Consider the following 18,994-nt stretch of genomic DNA (forward strand, 5'->3'; position numbering starts at 1 on the left):
AATATAATCGGTAAATTGTAAATAAAATAGACGTTTACCATCTCAGTTATATTAAAAAGTAAGTCTATATTTACTGATTTATACCTATTAAAATTTCTTTAAGAAAGCCAAACGATATGTCTTTTTTTTTTTTTTTCTTTAAGAAATTTTTATTTACCTATAACGATATGAAGTAATCTTTCGCCCCGATTGGTGCTTTATCAAGCTATTTCTTTTTATCTTTATAGTAATCAATTTTTTTTTCTCTAGTCGAAAAAAAAAAAAAGATGATTAATAAAAAAAGAAATCGGTTGATAAAGCCCCCCCGATCGGGGCGAAAGCTTCATATCTTTAAAGGTAAATATTACTTTGAAAGAAAAAAAAAAACATATACCATTTGGTTTTCTTTAAAAAAATGTAATATTCATTCATAACGATATTAAAAATTTTTTTGCAAAAAGTGTCACATTTTCTTATAATATGATTCATATAGATGATTGATTTAAATTTTTTTTTTTTTTACTTGAGTCACCACTTATCAAGGCTCGAATGCCACTCAAGGATAAGGGTTAATGAATGTAAGGTGGTAGTGTAGTAATTGTAACTGGTGTAAATTGGTTATAATTATTTATGGGGACAAGAACTTGTGTACATTGGATTTAAAGGCTACCATGTAGTATTCAACCAGAAAGCAGGCCAGTGGAACAATCTTCCACAAATGGGCAGTTCTGGGAAAGAAGCTGTGTTCATGAAAACTGCATTTAGATTTAGGAACAGTCAGGGAGTGGGGAAAATCGTATATAGTGGGTGTAGCTAGTCGAGTATTTTTGTGAAAGTTTTTCAAGGAGGAACCATAGCTTGGAGTTCAGTCGAGGACTTACCATGGAAATAACGATAGAGCTCACAATTTCTCTTCTGTGGGAAAGAGGTTGCAGGGAAGAGAAAAGGGCATCACCTAGGTTTTTAAGCCAGTTTTGAACTCTATAAAGGTTGGATAGGGTGCACTGAGCAGTTCCTGTTCAGATGTGGCAAGAGTACTCCATTTTAGGGAATATCTGTCTCTTATACAATTAGAGGATTGCATCAGCAGTGAGATACCTACTGGAGCAGTAGAATGATCCAACCATTTTTCCAGCAGTATTGGGAACGGATTTAACGTATGTTTTCCATTTCATATCAGGAGTGAAAGTCAGTCCCAGAAGCTTGTCAAGACAAGAGTCATTCATTTTAATTGGAGCATGATGGGGTTAGAGCAATTATGATGAAAGGAGAGAAGCTTGGAAAATTGATTTTGGAAAATAGATATATGAAGATTTATTGAATCAACAAAACCTTCATTCGTTTGTCTAATGTTGTCCATGTACCACATCACTTTAATATCTGGTTTTCTACATTGCTACAGCCTTCTTACACATTTATTTAAAAATATATGTATAATTAGATTATTTTTTATCAACTGGAGTGTTAGATTGTCTAATGCACCTCTTCAGAGAGGTTGCATCTTCCCTTCCCCATACATGTATCTTTTGACAATTTTGGTAAACCATGATGTCCTCTGACTAGAATCCTGTTGTTTTAAACTTTATCAAGACTGATGCCATTTTGGCTCTTATTTTAGTTAGACTAAGAGGCTTAATTCAGATTAACCAGCTAATCAAGTCAAACCCTATGATATTTTTGTCTTGACTTTGGCAGCATTCACTCAGGTTGCATTGAGTTGACTGCTCCTATAGAAGACGCAACATCTTGAATGAATGCAGACCACACACAATGGTCTGCAGCGCTAGATTTGACATCGGCTTTGATAGTGTGTAATTACATCTTCAGTTGGCTTTCCAGGTGTCTTCACTAATCTTGGAATGGTTCTGCTAAGTAAATGAACTCTTCAGTGTTTTGATGCATAGCATAGCCGAACCAACAAAGTCTCCTCTTTAAAAGTATGATCTAGCTATGCACGATGCAAGCCCCCATGTCATATCACAGACGCATTTTATTATACACTTTTTTGAACCATAATCTATGCTCAATTCCATCAAGTATTTGACCTTGAAAGTGATAATTGTTGGGTCAATCTTACAAAGAGTAAAAACATTCTGACATCAGACTGTCCTCTTAGTAAGCATATAAAGAACATGTGGAAACACATGAATTACATGTATCCAATTTTCTCTGTGTATGAGATGGACCATGGTGAATGTATTTCCCTCTTGGCGGCTTCTTGTTGAACTCCACAGTGTGTTAGGGTTAAGAGTTAGCAACAGTAGGTTGAAGAAGAGAAGCAATGCTTTGTTTAATAGATTGTCCAATGCGAAGACTGCAGATGCTGAAGATTACAAAAAAAATTTTTTTAAGGTGTTTAAAGATGTGGAGGATGTTGAAAGGGATCAACCGATTCTGTATTTAATTGAATGTTCTCAATATTTCCCCCAAATGATTACTGCAGTAAGGAAACAGGGACTAATGGCACAAGCAGCACAAATTCCGAATGAACTCCATGGTTTCTCTTTTAAAGTAACTCTGCTCTAAATGTACTTTCTCTGCCATATTTTTTGTGCACTACTGAGAGTATTTTTCTTGTATAACCATCTGCTCCATCGTTAGAGCTCTCTTGACAGCATTTACACCTTTAAAATGGGTCATCTTTCGATGATCTCCTTAAGCTTGAAAAAAAAAATGAAAATAAAGTCATATGGAGCAAGCGCAGGTGACTAGGAAGGATTTTTTCCTGTGTGGTGATAAAATGACCTGAGGATAAACGTGAAAAAGTTGCAATGGTTACAGAGAGTGAAAGAAGGTAATTGGGAAGTCATAGTCAAGCTATCTTCCTTTTTCATAGTATTTCTCAATACTAGGATTCATACTTGAGTCTTTGGGATATACAATCAATGATTTGGCCCCGGGCATCACTTGACTTCTGCATTCCTAGATTATAATTGTGTTCTCAAGATGGTGTGGAGCGACTGTCTCCCATCCACTAGATCTTTTGGTGTTAGATAGATGAGCAGCCTTCAAATATGGAGATTAGCTGCAAATGTATAATAAACAGTCCTAACCCAACTGGCATCCTACTAAGAGGGTGTATATGCAACATGCTCTAGCCAGGTATATTTCCGTGAAATGCATACTAGTAATGGGACGATTCTAATATTCCCCCCCCCCCAATTTGATACCATTATTAATTTTGTTCTAAATTTCCAATTCTGATGCAATTACTGATTCCAATTCTGATTCTTTTAAAATTTTTAAATATTTCGCTATAGGGTTGTTGATTTTCGGATTACCATAAAAAAACAATATGTGCATATTTTTTGCAATTGTGAAAATACACTTATGGGGGATGATGTATAGATTATATCTTAACTGGTAGTTTAAAATCAATAACTATTTATCAATTATCCTGAGTACCAGCAATGATTAAGTTTTAAACAAATAAAAAAAAACATTTTTGAAAAAGAGGTACCAATTTTTCTGATTCCAGTACCTCCGAAATTTTCAATTTTTCTAATTTAATTAATCGTCGATGTAAAGTTTTGATATGACAGGTGTCGGTTATCATAAAATCTGATTGACTGTCTTGATTGCTCTTAGTTGGGAACACTGTGTTAATTATAAAAAAGTGTTGGGGATGGAAATGCATCCTCCATAAAAACCTTTGCTTCAAATAACTCTTCATGGATATTTCCATATATGCAGTGAGCCAGCTACCTCTAGGCGAAAACCCACCAGTGTGAATGATGCTCCTCAACCTGTATGATAATAAAAGAAAAGAACCAGTGAAGAAGGTGTCATGTCAGATAATAATACTTGACTTTCGTTTGCCCATCACCCTGTCAGCAAAGCCACTAAGTGACCGACTGTTATCCAATGCAGCAGAATACTCCCCTCTCCCCAAAAATGGGACCTTTTTTTTTTTTTTTTTTTGCCGATGCTGTAGGATGGGATCCTGGTGGTTAAGCCATTCTTTCAATTTGATCCTTGATTTGGCTAGACAGGCTGTCATAGAGGCCCGATCCTATCAATTGTCTGGCGATATCATGCCCTAATATCTATGTCCATCTTCAGCTGTATTATTCGATCTGATTCTTCAAGACTAGGAACCTCATTTTATTTTTTTTTTGTTTTCCCCAAATAGTTACTAGAAGATGGAGGCTGAGAGGCAATCATGTTAAAAACAAAGAATATTACCAATGCTATAGAGTAGTGTTTTTCTTGGAGTAATGCGTCCTTCTTTCTGTAGAATTCTCTTCTAGGAGTAATGTTCCCACTTTTACTGTGAAATTTCCTTCTTGGAGTAATGCATTCTGGTTATTTTGGAGCGATATATTCTATGAATATAAATAATTATCCTATAGAATTATATTTCACAACTATATTCTGCATCAAATCACCCATAGATGTTAAATATGCTGTGAATCAAACCACATCAAACAAATGCTATTACTGTGTGTTTTTTCTAACAGCATTATAAATAATTATTCTAGCTATAAAATTATACTTGACAAAAAAACAAACAAAAAAAACTAGTATAATTCGTCTGTGATTTCATGAATCATCAGAGTGCTTTCCCAACTTGGGTGGGGGCGTTTTCAAGGAGCAATGTATTCTAACAATGTAAATAATTATCCTACCTAAAGAATTATATTTGACAACTTCATTCAGCATTAAATAACTCGTAGATGGTTGATATGCTGTGAACTAAATTAAAACAAACCTCTTTTGCCCATAGCCCACACAATGCACTCAATCCTTTCAGTTTTTAGCTATACAGTATTATTCGCTCTATTTCAGATTGAAGCATCATTAAATATGGAATTTAAAATATTAAAAAAATATATATTTTTTTTAATGAAGGAAATTGTCACCATCTTAGGCAATAAGTTTAACTGACAGTTCCTGAGGCAAAAACACAGACTGAGTGAAGAAATTGCTATAAATTAAATAGGAAAATAAAAAAACATCATTCCGCGATTTTAATCTTAAAATAATAATAATAAAAAAAAAGATTTCAAGACATCAATATAAACGGCATCAAAAGTTATGACTCCTTTTTCTTTATGTGCATCCACACATTTCAATAGGAGGCTTCGTCGGTCCATCATGCTTAATTCTGGAATGGTATTTTCATTGGTCTGCAACTCTGAAATAACATTTCCATAGAATGAATGACCGCATCTTATGTTGTATGCATATAACTATCACTGCAATAGACTCTGTTTGTCGTTCGTTGGTCAGTCTGTCATGATCGAGTTTAAAATAGCATTTTCGTTGGTCTGTCAGGCTTCCGTTTAAATTAGAATTTGCACCACTAAATGTGAAGATTGGACGGAAGTAAGAATATGCATTTCAGAATTTGTGAGATGAGGATTGATAATTTGTATTAAGACTATTATCCTCATCTTCATTATTTTCATGTTTCGGCCAATGTTTCTCTTTGCAAAACTCAATCATGTTCTGCAAAGTGAAACAAAAAAGAAGTGCAATTTTCCTCTACAAAACAACCAAACAAACATCATAAATAAATTAAAAATAAAAAAAAAGTAAACACTCTCAACTTAGAAATTATGGTGTACGTTGAGATATATAAGAGCATATATATACACACAGAATGTAATAATAAAAAATAAATAAATAAAAATAAAAAATAATAAAAAGAAAAAAGTTATGAGACTTATTTCAGGTTGCTGTCGCTAATTGAAAAAAAAAAACATTAGTTAAATATTTGAATGTATGTAGAATTTGAAGCATAAAAACTTTTTCTAAAATTACTGGATTCGGCATTAAATAACCCAGAAAGGGTTGATATGCTGTAAAACAATCAAAGGTTTATTTTGAAATTTAATTTCTTGAGTTCGACAAAGATTCCTAACTTCAAAAGATATACCTGAAGAAAGTCCGTTAGATCAACTGAAATGTTGTGAAAATAACAACCAGAATAAGAGTTTTGGTCGGAATAATTAATCATTAAAAATATGCTTTTTTGGGGAAGGGTTCATATTTTATAGGGAATTTGAACTACTTTTGAAAACCTGTTAAAAAATACATAAATTTATGATAAATGCATGAAAACTGAATTCGCTTTTGGATTGGGTGAAATTGTTATGAAGAATAAGTTGCTGTTAATATTCAATGTAGAATCAAATAAAATATACAGAACGTCCGTTCGTGAAATGAAGTTGCGATACCATATACGCTCGAGGTATATTACATTAATAATATTTATCATGGTCATAAGTAGTTATTCCAAGATATTGAAACGAAATTTGATTGCTAGAAAAAGTAAATTATTTCTTGTAGATATGCGTTTTATTATTACTGCGTACGGTAGAGAGAGTCCTAGTAACCCCTTGGAGCAACAGAAGATCACAGGTTATTTACAGTTTATTTATTGTATTGGATTCTGTTTGCTTGTGGTGACAAAGTCCTCAGATATGTGCATATCAAGTGGCACTTGGAACAATGTTTTTGCATAGGTTTCTACTTCTGTCTTCTTGTTATCGGACAAGGCAAACAGCTATGAATTATTGTGTATGTGTGTGTGTATATATATATATATATATATATATATATATATGACTACATTTACTCGCATAAAATTAATATACGAAAGTATAGATTTATGCGTAAACTTTAAGTATTTACTTCAAAAGTGCTCAATACGTAGGTAGAGTTAGTTAGTAATTTATAAAATATATATGGCAATTAAGCTACACTGAATATTCGGCGTTTCATCCACTCTAGGATTCGTCAGGCTTATGCGCAAATTCTGTGGTTGTTGTTTTTATATGGTCCTCTTCTGTTGAGGGTTTTAGTTAGCCAATCAGCTTTCTAGTATTCACCGCGCCCCTTCCTATCAGCCAATGGGCATGCATTTTATCGAACAAAAGATCTGTTTTAAAACTAGTTTAGTGGTTTAAGGCAGACATTTCTTTTTTTTTTTTTTTTTTTTTTTTTTTTTTTTAGCTACTTCATTTACTCGCATAAAATTAATATAAAAAAGTACAAATTTATGCGTAAACTTTAAGTATTTACTTCAAAAGTGCTCAATACGTAGGTTGAGCTAGTTAGTAAGCTATAAAATATATATGGTGATTAAGCTACACTGAATATTCCGCGTTTCATCCACTCTAGGACTCATAAACCTGAAGAGTCCAAGAGTGGATGAAATGCGGAATATTCAGTGTAGCTTAATCGCCATATATATTTTATAACTTATATAAATTGTTATATCACTGTAGTTTCCTAGACGTAAATCCATTAAAAATCTGATTATTACAAAGTGCTCAATGACAAAAAGAGTGCAATTATAGTATGTTATTTTATTTATACAAACATTATTGGCTACATATGTGTACACATATTTCTGCTGTAATTCCTTTAGAGAACCAGCGTCCTCAGGCCATATGTCTTACAATAAAACATTGTAAAAAATCCGGCCTGAGAATGTTGTTCCTCTAAAGAAATTGTAGAAGATACATGTATACACTTATTTACCCAATAATGTTATTACAAATAAACACATACACATATATATGTTTTCACAGTTGGTCATTTATTACTTCTCAAAAGGTATCCATTACAGTATCTAGGAATGGGAGTCTATCGGTTGCATGAAACATGTAAGTTGTCCAAAATGGTGTTTTTTGTAAATTTTTTAAGGTAAACATCTGATGAGTATGTGACTAAATATGCAGCAATAACATAATTTTGCAGACTTGGTAATCATAATACAAAACAATGGATACCTTTTGAAAAGTAATAAAATTTGGAACTTGGAGAATTATAATATTACACTATATATGCTCTGGAACTCAATAAAAAGGCATTCACTGAGCTTGGACTTTTGGGCAAAATTTATTAAAAAAAATTTTTTTGTTTTTCATTATAAAAAACTTTATGGGAAAAATATTTTAATTTTTTACAATTGGTGTATACAAACCGAGTATGTTTCAAGTAAATGATTAGCCTAATATATGTATATGATTAAAATTACGAAGATAAATATAACTTATCAAGATAATAAAAAGCTCGATATACAAGATAGAGAAAAAAGAAAAAGAAAAATTGATGATGAAAAGAAAAATTGAATTAATTACAATATTTATTAATACATAAAAAAATTCTGAGAAAGAATTATAATACTTTTTCTTTATTATAATTACTTATTTGATATTTTTTTTTATCAATTAATACATATTGTAATTTATTCATCTTTATTTTCATCAATTTTTCTAGTAATATATATCTATATATTAGATGTGCTCTTGACTCGTTAGCTCACCATCACTATTTAATCTACTTTAATTTCATTTAAAAATTCATAAACTGTGACATATCTGCTAGAACATTCTTTTGAAATGATTAAAAAAAAATAGGTATCTATAATTCTTTATTATCTTCATGATTATTATCATAATGTTATTATATGGAAGAAAAATACTTATTGATGATGACGCTGACAGCAGGACGTTGGATGGCCATGGAGGAGGATGAATCTCTAGCAGATCAACGGTTCTATGATATTAAAAGTTAGGCTATTCGACTGCAACTATGTAGATGATCTAAGGACAATGGATAGGTGCAAACAGGAGAGTCAGATGCCACTGTGCTGGGGAAGGTAATGGCAACCCACCACATGTATTCTTCCAAGTTCAAATCATGTGATGTCTTCAACAATTGACCGAAGCCTATGGAGAACACTAACCATTATTTCATCTATGGCATGAACTTGCCACGATACAAGAAGAAGAGGAAGAAGAAAGGGGAAGGAATGGTCAAGCGGTGGGCGTTTTGTTGTTACTTTTAAAAGAGAATTAAAAGAAAGGCAAGGTGTGCTCTCACAGAGAATGCCATGTTAAATTTTCTGCAAGTACATAAAATGACCCTTAATGATTACGTCCCATCTTGTATGTCATCAGCGGAAGTTATGTTTGCACGAAAAATTAAGACGATTTTCCACAGACTGTTACCAACACATTAGAAACCGGAATAGAAGATAAATGTCAAAAAAGAACGTTTTTTAAATCAGATTTATGTTGTTGTTTTTTATGTTGTTGTTTGTTTTGTTTTTACGAATGTTTAAGAATAACAAAGTCATTTTGGGGAAGTTTGTACTGAAGCAAAAATTGCACAATCTCCGACTGTATTTCTCCTGAGCTGACATTGCATAAGTCCAATTGCTAGGAAAAAATATAAAATGACTGAAAGCAATCATGGAATAAGTTTAAATAGTATCACTCCTTGTAATAGTTTCTTTTGGTTATAATGGATATGCCCGTATTAAAGGTAGGTTTTATTATCGTTCATTGTTAATAAAGTGACTGAAGTGAGAGTGATAGGAACTGTATAAAATAAGTGGAGTAGGGGGGGGGAGTCTAAATAACTTATAGTGAGGTTGATAGATAGAAATTTAGAGGATAACTTGAATATTAGAATTAAAGCCGCAGTGAAATAAACGTTGATTTACTTTATTCTAGAAAAATATGAAAAGTTTTCTACATCATTCTGTATAAGTTACTGTTAATGATAATATTCCTTTTGAAATAATAAATGTCTGTCAGCAACAATATTATTACAAAAAAAAAAAAAGGGGCGGGTGACTTCTGTAAAAATAATTTTCATTGTCAGCTAAATATCTGTCCATTCCGTTTTTTTCTCAAAAATTATTTTGTTTATGTGGCTGATATTTTGCATGGACATTTGCTGTGATAAAGTGCAGCGAAGTAAGTGTTATGACATCCATTCGATCCACAGTCGGGGGTTAATAGGAATTAGTGTTTAATGCAAAACTGAGCACAAATTTAACCATATTTAACCACCATCAATTTGGCATATAACACTCAATTTAAATCAACGGGTTATAATTTTCCCCGTTTTTAACGGCTAAAAAGTCTAGTTCCTTAAATAAAATGAATGTTTTTTTATTTATGTAAAATTGTAAAATTAATTCTTCTTAAAAAAACTTTATTATACGTCTTATCTAAAAACTGTCAGCTAAATATTTTCAAAATCGATAAAAGGAATGCCAGTTTTTTAAATATATTTATTCGGAATTATGTTTTAGTAAATTGATTTTTGAACAAATCATTTTAAAATTGGTGAAGTTGAAATTTTTCAGATTGATCATCAATCATATAATCAGATAATCTCATTCTTTAATGTGTGAACAGGTGATAACGTACATACAAACACTTTTTTTTAGCATATTATTATATAGATAATAGATATACATATATCTGCTTTAAGAATCATTTTTTGTGAGTTCAATTTTGTTGTCAACAATTTGAAAAATCTGTACAATTTGCCACTAATTCATTTTTCTTGCAATAGTTTGCCTCCATTTTTGGTGATATTCTGGCTAAATGTTAATTGTGACTAATTTTTAGACATAAAAAAGCATGTATAAAAATTTTGGAAAAACCATTCAATGTAAGAACATCTATAAATAAATGGACATTTATAGAATAAAATCAGCAGTGTGAAATTACTTTCTCCTATATTTAATACTCAGCATTATATATATATATATATATATATATATATATATATATATATATTAGATATTAATATTTTTATGTCTATAGACATACATGGTTTATGCTCGGTACAACAGGTGATAATTACTGCTGGTCAGGAGATTCAAACCCTGTCACTAAAGCCAACCTTAGTTTTATGGGTTAGCACCTTTACTTTTGACCACTGGCAATTAACATTTAAATGTAAGAAAATTAAGTACTTATGAAGTCATGTAAGTCGGTTGTCATAATCAGCTGTCAGAGTATTCAACAACAGGAAGTTGGAATGATGCGTATTTGATAGTTTACCACTTTTTCTCAAGTCACTAAATTGGGCTCGCCTTCAATTTCTTAAAGAGACTTTATAACTATAATATTTTTTAATATTAATATTTTTTTTAAATCTGCAGACACGAGTGTTTAATGCTCACGCAATCATTGGTGCAGCAACTGATAATTACTGCTGGTCAGGAGATTTGAAAATCGTGTGTGTGTGTATATATATATATATATATATATATATATATATTTATTATTATCATTATTTACTATAATAATTATTAAATACCTACAGACACTAGTGTTTCATTCTTTTGGGAATCATCAGTGCAGGGTGTTACGATTAATACCAGTCGAGAGATTCGAACCCCGGCAACAGAAGTCATATCTGGCTTCACCAGCAAGTTCTAAACCATTTGGCTACCGTCAACTGTGAGAGATACAAGTTGAAATTAAACATTTATTCTTATTAAATGCTTTTAGCGTCAGAGTGATCTAATTATTATATGACGATCTATGCATATGAGCTAAGTTGACCAACTTTATTACAACTAAGAGTGCTCAACGATAAGAAACAAGTTTCTTAAAGGGTTGACATTATATATATATATACATATATATATATATATATATATATATATATATATATATATATATATGTTTAGTTATTATCAGGTTCCCAGGATATTCTACAGTTGCTTTCTTCTATACAATAATTGTGCTTGTTCTTCTCTTAATTAGTTTGCATGATGGTCAATATGCATGAACTTAATCCAAGGGAAATAACTCGTCCAAATTTGCTGCAATAGTAAGACTGCTTTCTTTTTATATATAAACAAGAAGCAGATGGTAACGGATTTTTTTACGTAGTCAAATTGCAAAAGTTTCAATTAACTCTACCGAAACTAACTTTAATCAAAATTTTGGAAAACAAAACCGTAAAAAATAAAATAAAATAAATAGAAAAAAAAAAGTTTTATGTTTATGTATTGTGTTTAATATTAGAGATTTATTTCTGACAATATGTTATGTATTAAGCTGCCATCTTTTATCCTATTTTGTGTACGGATAATATTATTAAACAAGTGTTATTTTAGTATACGAAGCTGGAAATAAGCAAAGAATACCACAAAGTAAGGTCCGCCTAACATCATGAGTGTTATTTGTACAATTTGAACCTTTTCTGGATATGTGGCTCTTAGGCATCATTTCTAATCACTTGACTATATTAGATGGTTCCTCTTTGGAAGCACAGGTTCGAATCCTGTGTGATACAATGGATAGGGGCTGGGGAGTGTTAGGGTTAGGGTTCAATGAGAAGGGAATGATTGTCCAAAGTAGAGAGAGCTCTGGCCCAAGACACTGGGATAAAAGGATTCACAATGGGAAGGAGAAACGACCGGAAGTTAATATTTGGAGGAGGCAGAGTTGTTTGCGATAGTTAAGTTTGCAGACAGGGACAGATCGTGGTGGACATGAGGAAACGATAAGATAAGTTGATCTTCTGACCGACAAGGATACCTCAATGGACAGCTATCAGCAGACAGCACTTAGAAGGTTCTTTTTTTATATACTGACCGTATCACACGCGCCCAGAACACAACTGATTTATACATGAGGTAATGGAGTTTGTGTTTTCTCTTGTGAGTCACTATTACTTTCATGTTTGTACTAGTAGGGAGAACAAACGTTGCCCGGGATTTAATGAGGATCAACAAATGCTGCATGCTTCCAATACTTTTATTGTCATCGAAATTGGTAAACTTGCCCTTTTTTAAAAATTAAATTGATTGCCTGCTTTAGTTGGGAACCCACCATGGTACGCCAGGATATAGCTTCACATGCCTCTCCACAGTGACTTAGTCCACAGTACATTGTAATCTACATTGAACTGTAGAAAACCTACTGTTGATTTTATAAAATTATTTTTATATATAATGACTTGAATTAAAATTTTGAAATGCAAAAGTCAAGTATCATGGTTCAATTGTGCTCTAAAAAGCATTCATTTTGAACGCACCCCTGTCTTATCAAAGAACCTACTATTAATTTTATATGCCAAGTCCTCTGCTTGCGTGGTGACAAAACTGCTCAAATGCACTTGTGATGTTAATTTGTATAGGAGGGCTAGCTTTGGTCAAAATTGGACTGTTTCTTCTTTAATCAGAGTTTTTTGATTAACGATTTTCAATACTTATGGAGGCATTTCAATACAATCTTTCTGTGACACAAAAAGTACATTTGTGTGAAATTTTAAAACACTCGGCTTAGTCGTCTCAGAATCCATAGGGAATGAACACACACACAAAGTGCATTTTATATATAAGTAGAGATACTTGCAAACCAGTGTGTGTTACCTTGGCGATCGTCGGGACGACATGACTAAAGTAACAATAAGGAGAGATGAAAATGAACAGAAAACCATGTCACACAAGCATTGGGGTTGGCAGTTAGTAAGTATGGTTCTTCATCTGTACAAGTCGCATTTTTCACTTGTTGTTTCTTTTTTTATTATTATTTCCAGCTAATCGTTTATTTAGTAATATTATCTGTGCAAACAATAGCATCAACAAGAAGCAGTTTAATGCATAAAATATACTTGTTTATGTAATGCACATAAAAATGGTGCATTCGTGAAAGTGATGCAATGTCCTCAACAAAATTCAAACATAAGGCACCGAGTTCACAGCACCGTTACTCCTTCCACTTTTATTTAGCACATGTTTATTGGCAGTATTAGAGTTTGTTGGTGTACCACCACATTTATTAATATTTAAAAAAATGTATTTTACATATACACACACACACACACACACACACACACATATATATAAATTATATATATATATATATATATATATATATATATAATTTACTGCAGTTTCAGGGTAAATTCTATCATCACAGGTTCACTTCTATTCAGTATGTCTCTAGACATTTGAATATGAGCTAGCCAGAATTGAATTTCAAAGTTAAAATTTTCAACAATTTCAAAATTGCACAAAATGAATTTGTGCCTGAAGAATATTCTTAAATTTGTGGTTAAGCCCGAAATGTATTGGTTATGAGTTATACTTTAAACATATTTTAATTATGTATATATAATATATATATATATATATATATATATATATATATATATATATATATATATATATATATATATATATCTCCTTATAAAGCGAGGTATGTCTATATGTATAGGATTCGCTCTTAAACTAATTAATGAATCATTATAAAGTTTGGAATAAAGTTACCAAGTGTGATAGTGCATAATGTGGGCTATATTTATTTAGTTATATGCAAAGGAGGCAGAAGTCCTTAAAAAAATTCAAATAACTCCAATTAAATATCAGTTAATAAATATTCCCAAATTTCAACTTTATGGTATTTTAAAGTATTTTCATGAACCATAGTATGGATTCATCATCTCATTTAGAAATTCAAATATATTAGATTTGCGTTGAATTTGATCCATTATATCCTTATTTTAATCTTTGTATGAGGGCATAAAAGTTATGTAAAACTCCTTTTTTTATTAAAAAAATTAATTTTACCTGTTTTCGGATGGGTATTTTTCTATTATGTGTATTTACTTAAACAATGAAAGAAAAAGTTTTCGAAATTGTTTCCACATTAAGTGTTGATCTGCCATAAAATAATTAAAAAAAAAAACTGACAATATTTCGTTTTCTTAACTTGATCTAGAGATACTTAATCTGTCATGTACTGGCTTCTTTTCCTTCTCTCGTATGAGTCAAAAGCTCTGGTTCTAAACATTAACTTGCATTTTTTTCTCATCCAACATTCAATTAGTGCATGTCCATACGCATTTTCTTATGCATGTTTGAAGGATTTTTCTTTTTTATTCTTTTTAATTAATTGGGGCTTTATTGGATAATCAAAAAAAATTTAAATGCCTTGGTAATTTGGACAGTTATGGACTGTCTTCGGTAAGCACATGCTTGTTTTGTTTTCGGCTTTCTTTGGGGTATGTTTTTCTTTTAGTTGCCTGTCCTGAAAAAAAGTGTTGTTTGTATTGTTTTAGATTTTTTTATATTTTTTATTAAAGGCATCAGTCCAGTTTGAAAACAACTCTTTGTTTCGGTATGAATACAGTGGCTCTTTATAAAATGATTGGTGGAAAGGGCCAGAAATCAACAATAACAAAATGTTAAGAAAAACAGTGTTGAATATAATTCCTCCCCACAAAAAAAAAAAAAAAAAAAAAAAAAAAGACAATATATTTCTCTTTATTTTTATACTACATCTTCTTTTACTATTAACAAGTTATGGTATATTGTCTGTTTGCTTGCAAATAGAAACGTGATTGGTTGACTAAAAATGAATGGGCAGAGTATACATTACTAAGGCAGTAGGTTTTTTTGATAACATCCGAGTTTGAATCCCACATAAATCTAAAGGAATAGTTAACTTTCTCTTTTTTTCCTCTCTCTCTCTCTCCCCATTCTTTCATTTTCTCTTATTTCCTCTCTTTCACCCTTGTTTTCTCTTTTTTCTCGCTCTTTCCTCCTGTTTCTTTTCCACTCTTTTCTATATCTGTGTGTTTGTGTGTGTGTGTGTGTATATATATATATATATATATATAGGTGTACAGAATTTAATGATAGTTACCGATTGTATTAATCATGAGAAATTTAAAAAAATAAAATGTGAAAAAGCTAGCTGATCGGTTTCGAACATTGCTCAACAGACGTAAAATCGAGGTTAATAACGATTAAGAAAAAAATATGAGATAAAAATTCTTTTTCCCACTTGCCCCCCCCCTCTTTCGCTATATTTCCATATTTTCTTTTTCACTTTTTATTTTTTTAATTCACCATGATTAATAAATTCGGTCTATACATAGCTGTTTTATATATATATATATATATATATATATGATTTCTCTCCTCTCTCTCTCTCTCTCTCTCTCTCTGTATATATATATATATATATATATATATATACTAGCATTTCAGCACAGCGTTGCCCGGGTGTTTGGAGGTGTGTGTTGAGCAAAAAAAAAAAAAAAGTGGTAGTAGGCAGGCTCGAACCCGTACGCGAAGGAGGAAAAGAACGGGGGAAAAACCTGATGTCTTTACTGTTATGACCACCGCCAAACCAGAAGTGACATAGGTTTAAATTAAGGCTAGACAATCGAAAAGAGGGGATGACTTTTGAAAATATCGGCGAAAAAAGCGACCCTCCCTGTAGAAAAGTGCCCAGTTGAGGGTGAAGAAATTAATGTTTTTAGCCAAATTTTCGGTATTTGTCGTCTGAAGGGTTGAGCTTCAAAACAATACTGATCTTGGTAAAATCCGTCGCCTCTGTCAAAAGTTTTAGGCAGACATGCAAACATACATACATACATTTATATATTGGTAGCTCAAATTTTTTATCCAAACTGATTAAAAAGCTTGCCCTATCTCTGAATTCCCTTTATGTAAAATTTCAAATGTTTAGACCGGAACTTGTCTGAGTAATTTGGTAAAGACTGCAGAGGTCAAATTTTTTTTAACTTTGACCCCTATTATGACTCTAACATTTATTTATTTATTTTTTTTTTTGGCTCAAATCATTAAGTTAGATCCATGTCCAAGGAACCTATATCTAAAATTTCAATGGTTTATACCCAAAATTGGCGGAAGAGTTTGGTAGAATTCTCAAAGGTCAAATCATTGAACTTTGACCCCTTAACAGCCAAATTTCTGGCCGAAAAAGGATTACAAAGATTTTCCCAAATCTCAGTACCCTGTATATCAAATTTCGAATCTGTAGACTGAAAATTGACAATTATTGCATAGGGAAATGTACACAGACACAAACAGACACATTCACTTATATATATATATATAATCTGTCTCTATCTCGCTTTCTCTACTTATTACATTTCTGTTATTTTTTTCTTATTCCTCATTGATACTGGTTCATAAAATATAACATTTGATAGAGTTCTTGTTTGTATTTCATACCAGCTGTAGCATTCGAAAATCATGTACATCTTCAATGAATCGTTCACACTATTTGTGTCAATCTGTGAGTGATCTTTGGAATTGGCAAAGCCAATCCAAATCTTATTCCATTTTTTTTTATTCGGTTATTCACTAGTACCGTTTCAGTGAGATATGAACTCAAAATATCACCCTAGTTATGGGTATAATACTGACTTGTGTTCAAATACATGTATACAAACAATCGTTGACAATAGGTATTGCGTTTTGGTATTAAGAGATCCGAAACAGACAACAGAAATACCTATTTCTTAAAGTTTGTGATCAGTTTTCTGTTTTTCTATTTTCAGTTCCTCCTTGGACGTAATATGACTGGAAGTCTACCAAACCGTCATTCCATGCCAATTGTCAGCATCCTCAGCTCAGCATCTGGAACCAGCTCAGTTTAACCCCCACCCACAAAAAAAAACAAACAAAAAAAAATAACTCGCTGATCCAAACAATATCTCAACTAAACCAAATCAAAACCTACAAACTCAAGAAGGAGGGGGTGTAATTTTTTAGGGGGTTGGTAGGGGTACATATTAGGGGTAGGAACAGGGGTGCATGGAGAAGAAAAAAACTTGGAAGCTTCCATCTCTCTCATCTCTTATTAATGATTTTGTGTGTTGTTTAGTTTATGAAATAATTCGTTTTTTATTTACTTTTTAATATATATATATTTTTTGTACCTTGCAATTGACCCAACCAATATAATCTTTCCCAATTATCGTTCTAATAACGTTTTTTAAAAAAAAATCTCCCACCCTTCCCTTCACACTCACTTTGTTTTAATTTTTTTTAATTTTTTTTTTTTTTTTTTCTGCTGAGGTCAGGGGTCAGTTGCTGGTATTATATAAAATCCTGTATCTCATAAACTCTATGAATTGCTATGTCCACTGCAACCAACCCCTCCTGTCTTATTTTTTCTTCTTTTTCAAATTTTTAATTTAAGAAAAAAAAGGGATGAGAGAAAGAAAAATAAACAATTTTTAAATAAAAATGGACAAATTAAACAATTGAATTGATCAAATAATAATAATAATAAAAAAAAACTGGAAAGAAAATTATTTTTCTGCATTCCAGAAAACTGTTTGATTTTAAATAAGTTTTTTTGTTTTGTTTTATTTGTCTATAGTTTGCAGATGGCAATTTTTAGACTGGTTTCTTTATCTTGTTGTCATCACAACGTTTCGGCCATTTTGTCTCCTTGGCTTTTTTTCATGTGCATTGTTTTAAATTCAAGAACCATCATGGAATCTTGATTCTTTGGGTTAAACTTTTTGCATTTCATTCTCTTGTTAACTTATAAAATGTTCTTGGTGCCTTTGACCAGGTTGAACTCAGAAGATCAAGATATCCTGCACACTTTAATGAACATCTTCATCATCTCAATCATGTATTGTATAGGATAAGGCCTGAAGAATGAAATGAAAACAGTCTACTTTTGGGGCTCGAATAAAGGGTTGGGTTCAAATATCATTATGATTCTCGTGTTTGACAAAAGGCACCTGAAGAAGGCCATAGAGCAAAACATTTGAGACATTATGTTAACTAAGGTTGCAGAGTCAGAAAGTATAAGGTTTTACTCAAACTTGAATTGCTAGAATTTTCCAAAGAATTTTGACACTGAGAATTTTCCAAAGAATTTTGACACTTAGAATTTTCCAAAGAATTTTGACACTTAGAATTTTCCAAAGAATTTTGACTCCTAGAATTTTCCAAAGAATTTTGACTCCTAGAATTTTCCAAAGAATTTTGACTCCTAGAAATTTCCAAAGAATTTTGACTCCTAGAAATTTCCAAAGAATTTTGACTCCTAGAAATTTCCAAAGAATTTTGACTCCTAGAAATTTCCAAAGAATTTTGACTCCTAGAAATTTCCAAAGAATTTTGACTCCTAGAAATTTCCAAAGAATTTTGACTCCTAGAAATTTCCAAAGAATTTTGACTCCTAGAAATTTCCAAAGAATTTTGACTCCTAGAAATTTCCAAAGAATTTTGACTCCTAGAAATTTCCAAAGAATTTTGACTCCTAGAAATTTCCAAAGAATTTTGACTCCTAGAAATTTCCAAAGAATTTTGACTCCTAGAAATTTCCAAAGAATTTTGACTCCTAGAAATTTCCAAAGAATTTTGACTCCTAGAAATTTCCAAAGAATTTTGACTCCTAGAAATTTCCAAAGAATTTTGACTCCTAGAAATTTCCAAAGAATTTTGACTCCTAGAAAT

At 31.7% G+C, this 18,994-nt stretch overlaps 1 protein-coding gene across 23 annotated transcripts in view; it reads left to right on the forward strand.

The window, feature by feature from the left end:
• The window catches only part of LOC145287890 (dedicator of cytokinesis protein 9-like), a 718,435-nt gene extending 700,565 nt beyond the window's left edge, over positions 1–17,870 (forward strand). For 19 of the 23 annotated variants that reach the window (XM_080135812.1, XM_080135824.1, XM_080135828.1 and 16 more), the window contains one exon: positions 17,074–17,258. In XM_080135812.1, the coding sequence (XP_079991938.1) occupies positions 17,074–17,172 (99 nt within the window). In that variant the 3' untranslated portion in view covers positions 17,173–17,258. Of the gene's footprint in view, positions 1–17,073 lie in introns of all 23 variants that reach the window. The other 4 variants (XM_080135819.1, XM_080135816.1, XM_080135818.1 and 1 more) reach the window with 1 other exon arrangement.
• The last annotated feature ends 1,124 nt before the right edge of the window (positions 17,871–18,994 follow it).

Source organism: Euprymna scolopes, chromosome 11 (genome assembly GCF_053919585.1).
Source record: "Euprymna scolopes isolate OS-2025 chromosome 11, ASM5391958v1, whole genome shotgun sequence".
In the NCBI taxonomy this organism is placed as follows: domain Eukaryota; kingdom Metazoa; phylum Mollusca; class Cephalopoda; order Sepiida; family Sepiolidae; genus Euprymna; species Euprymna scolopes.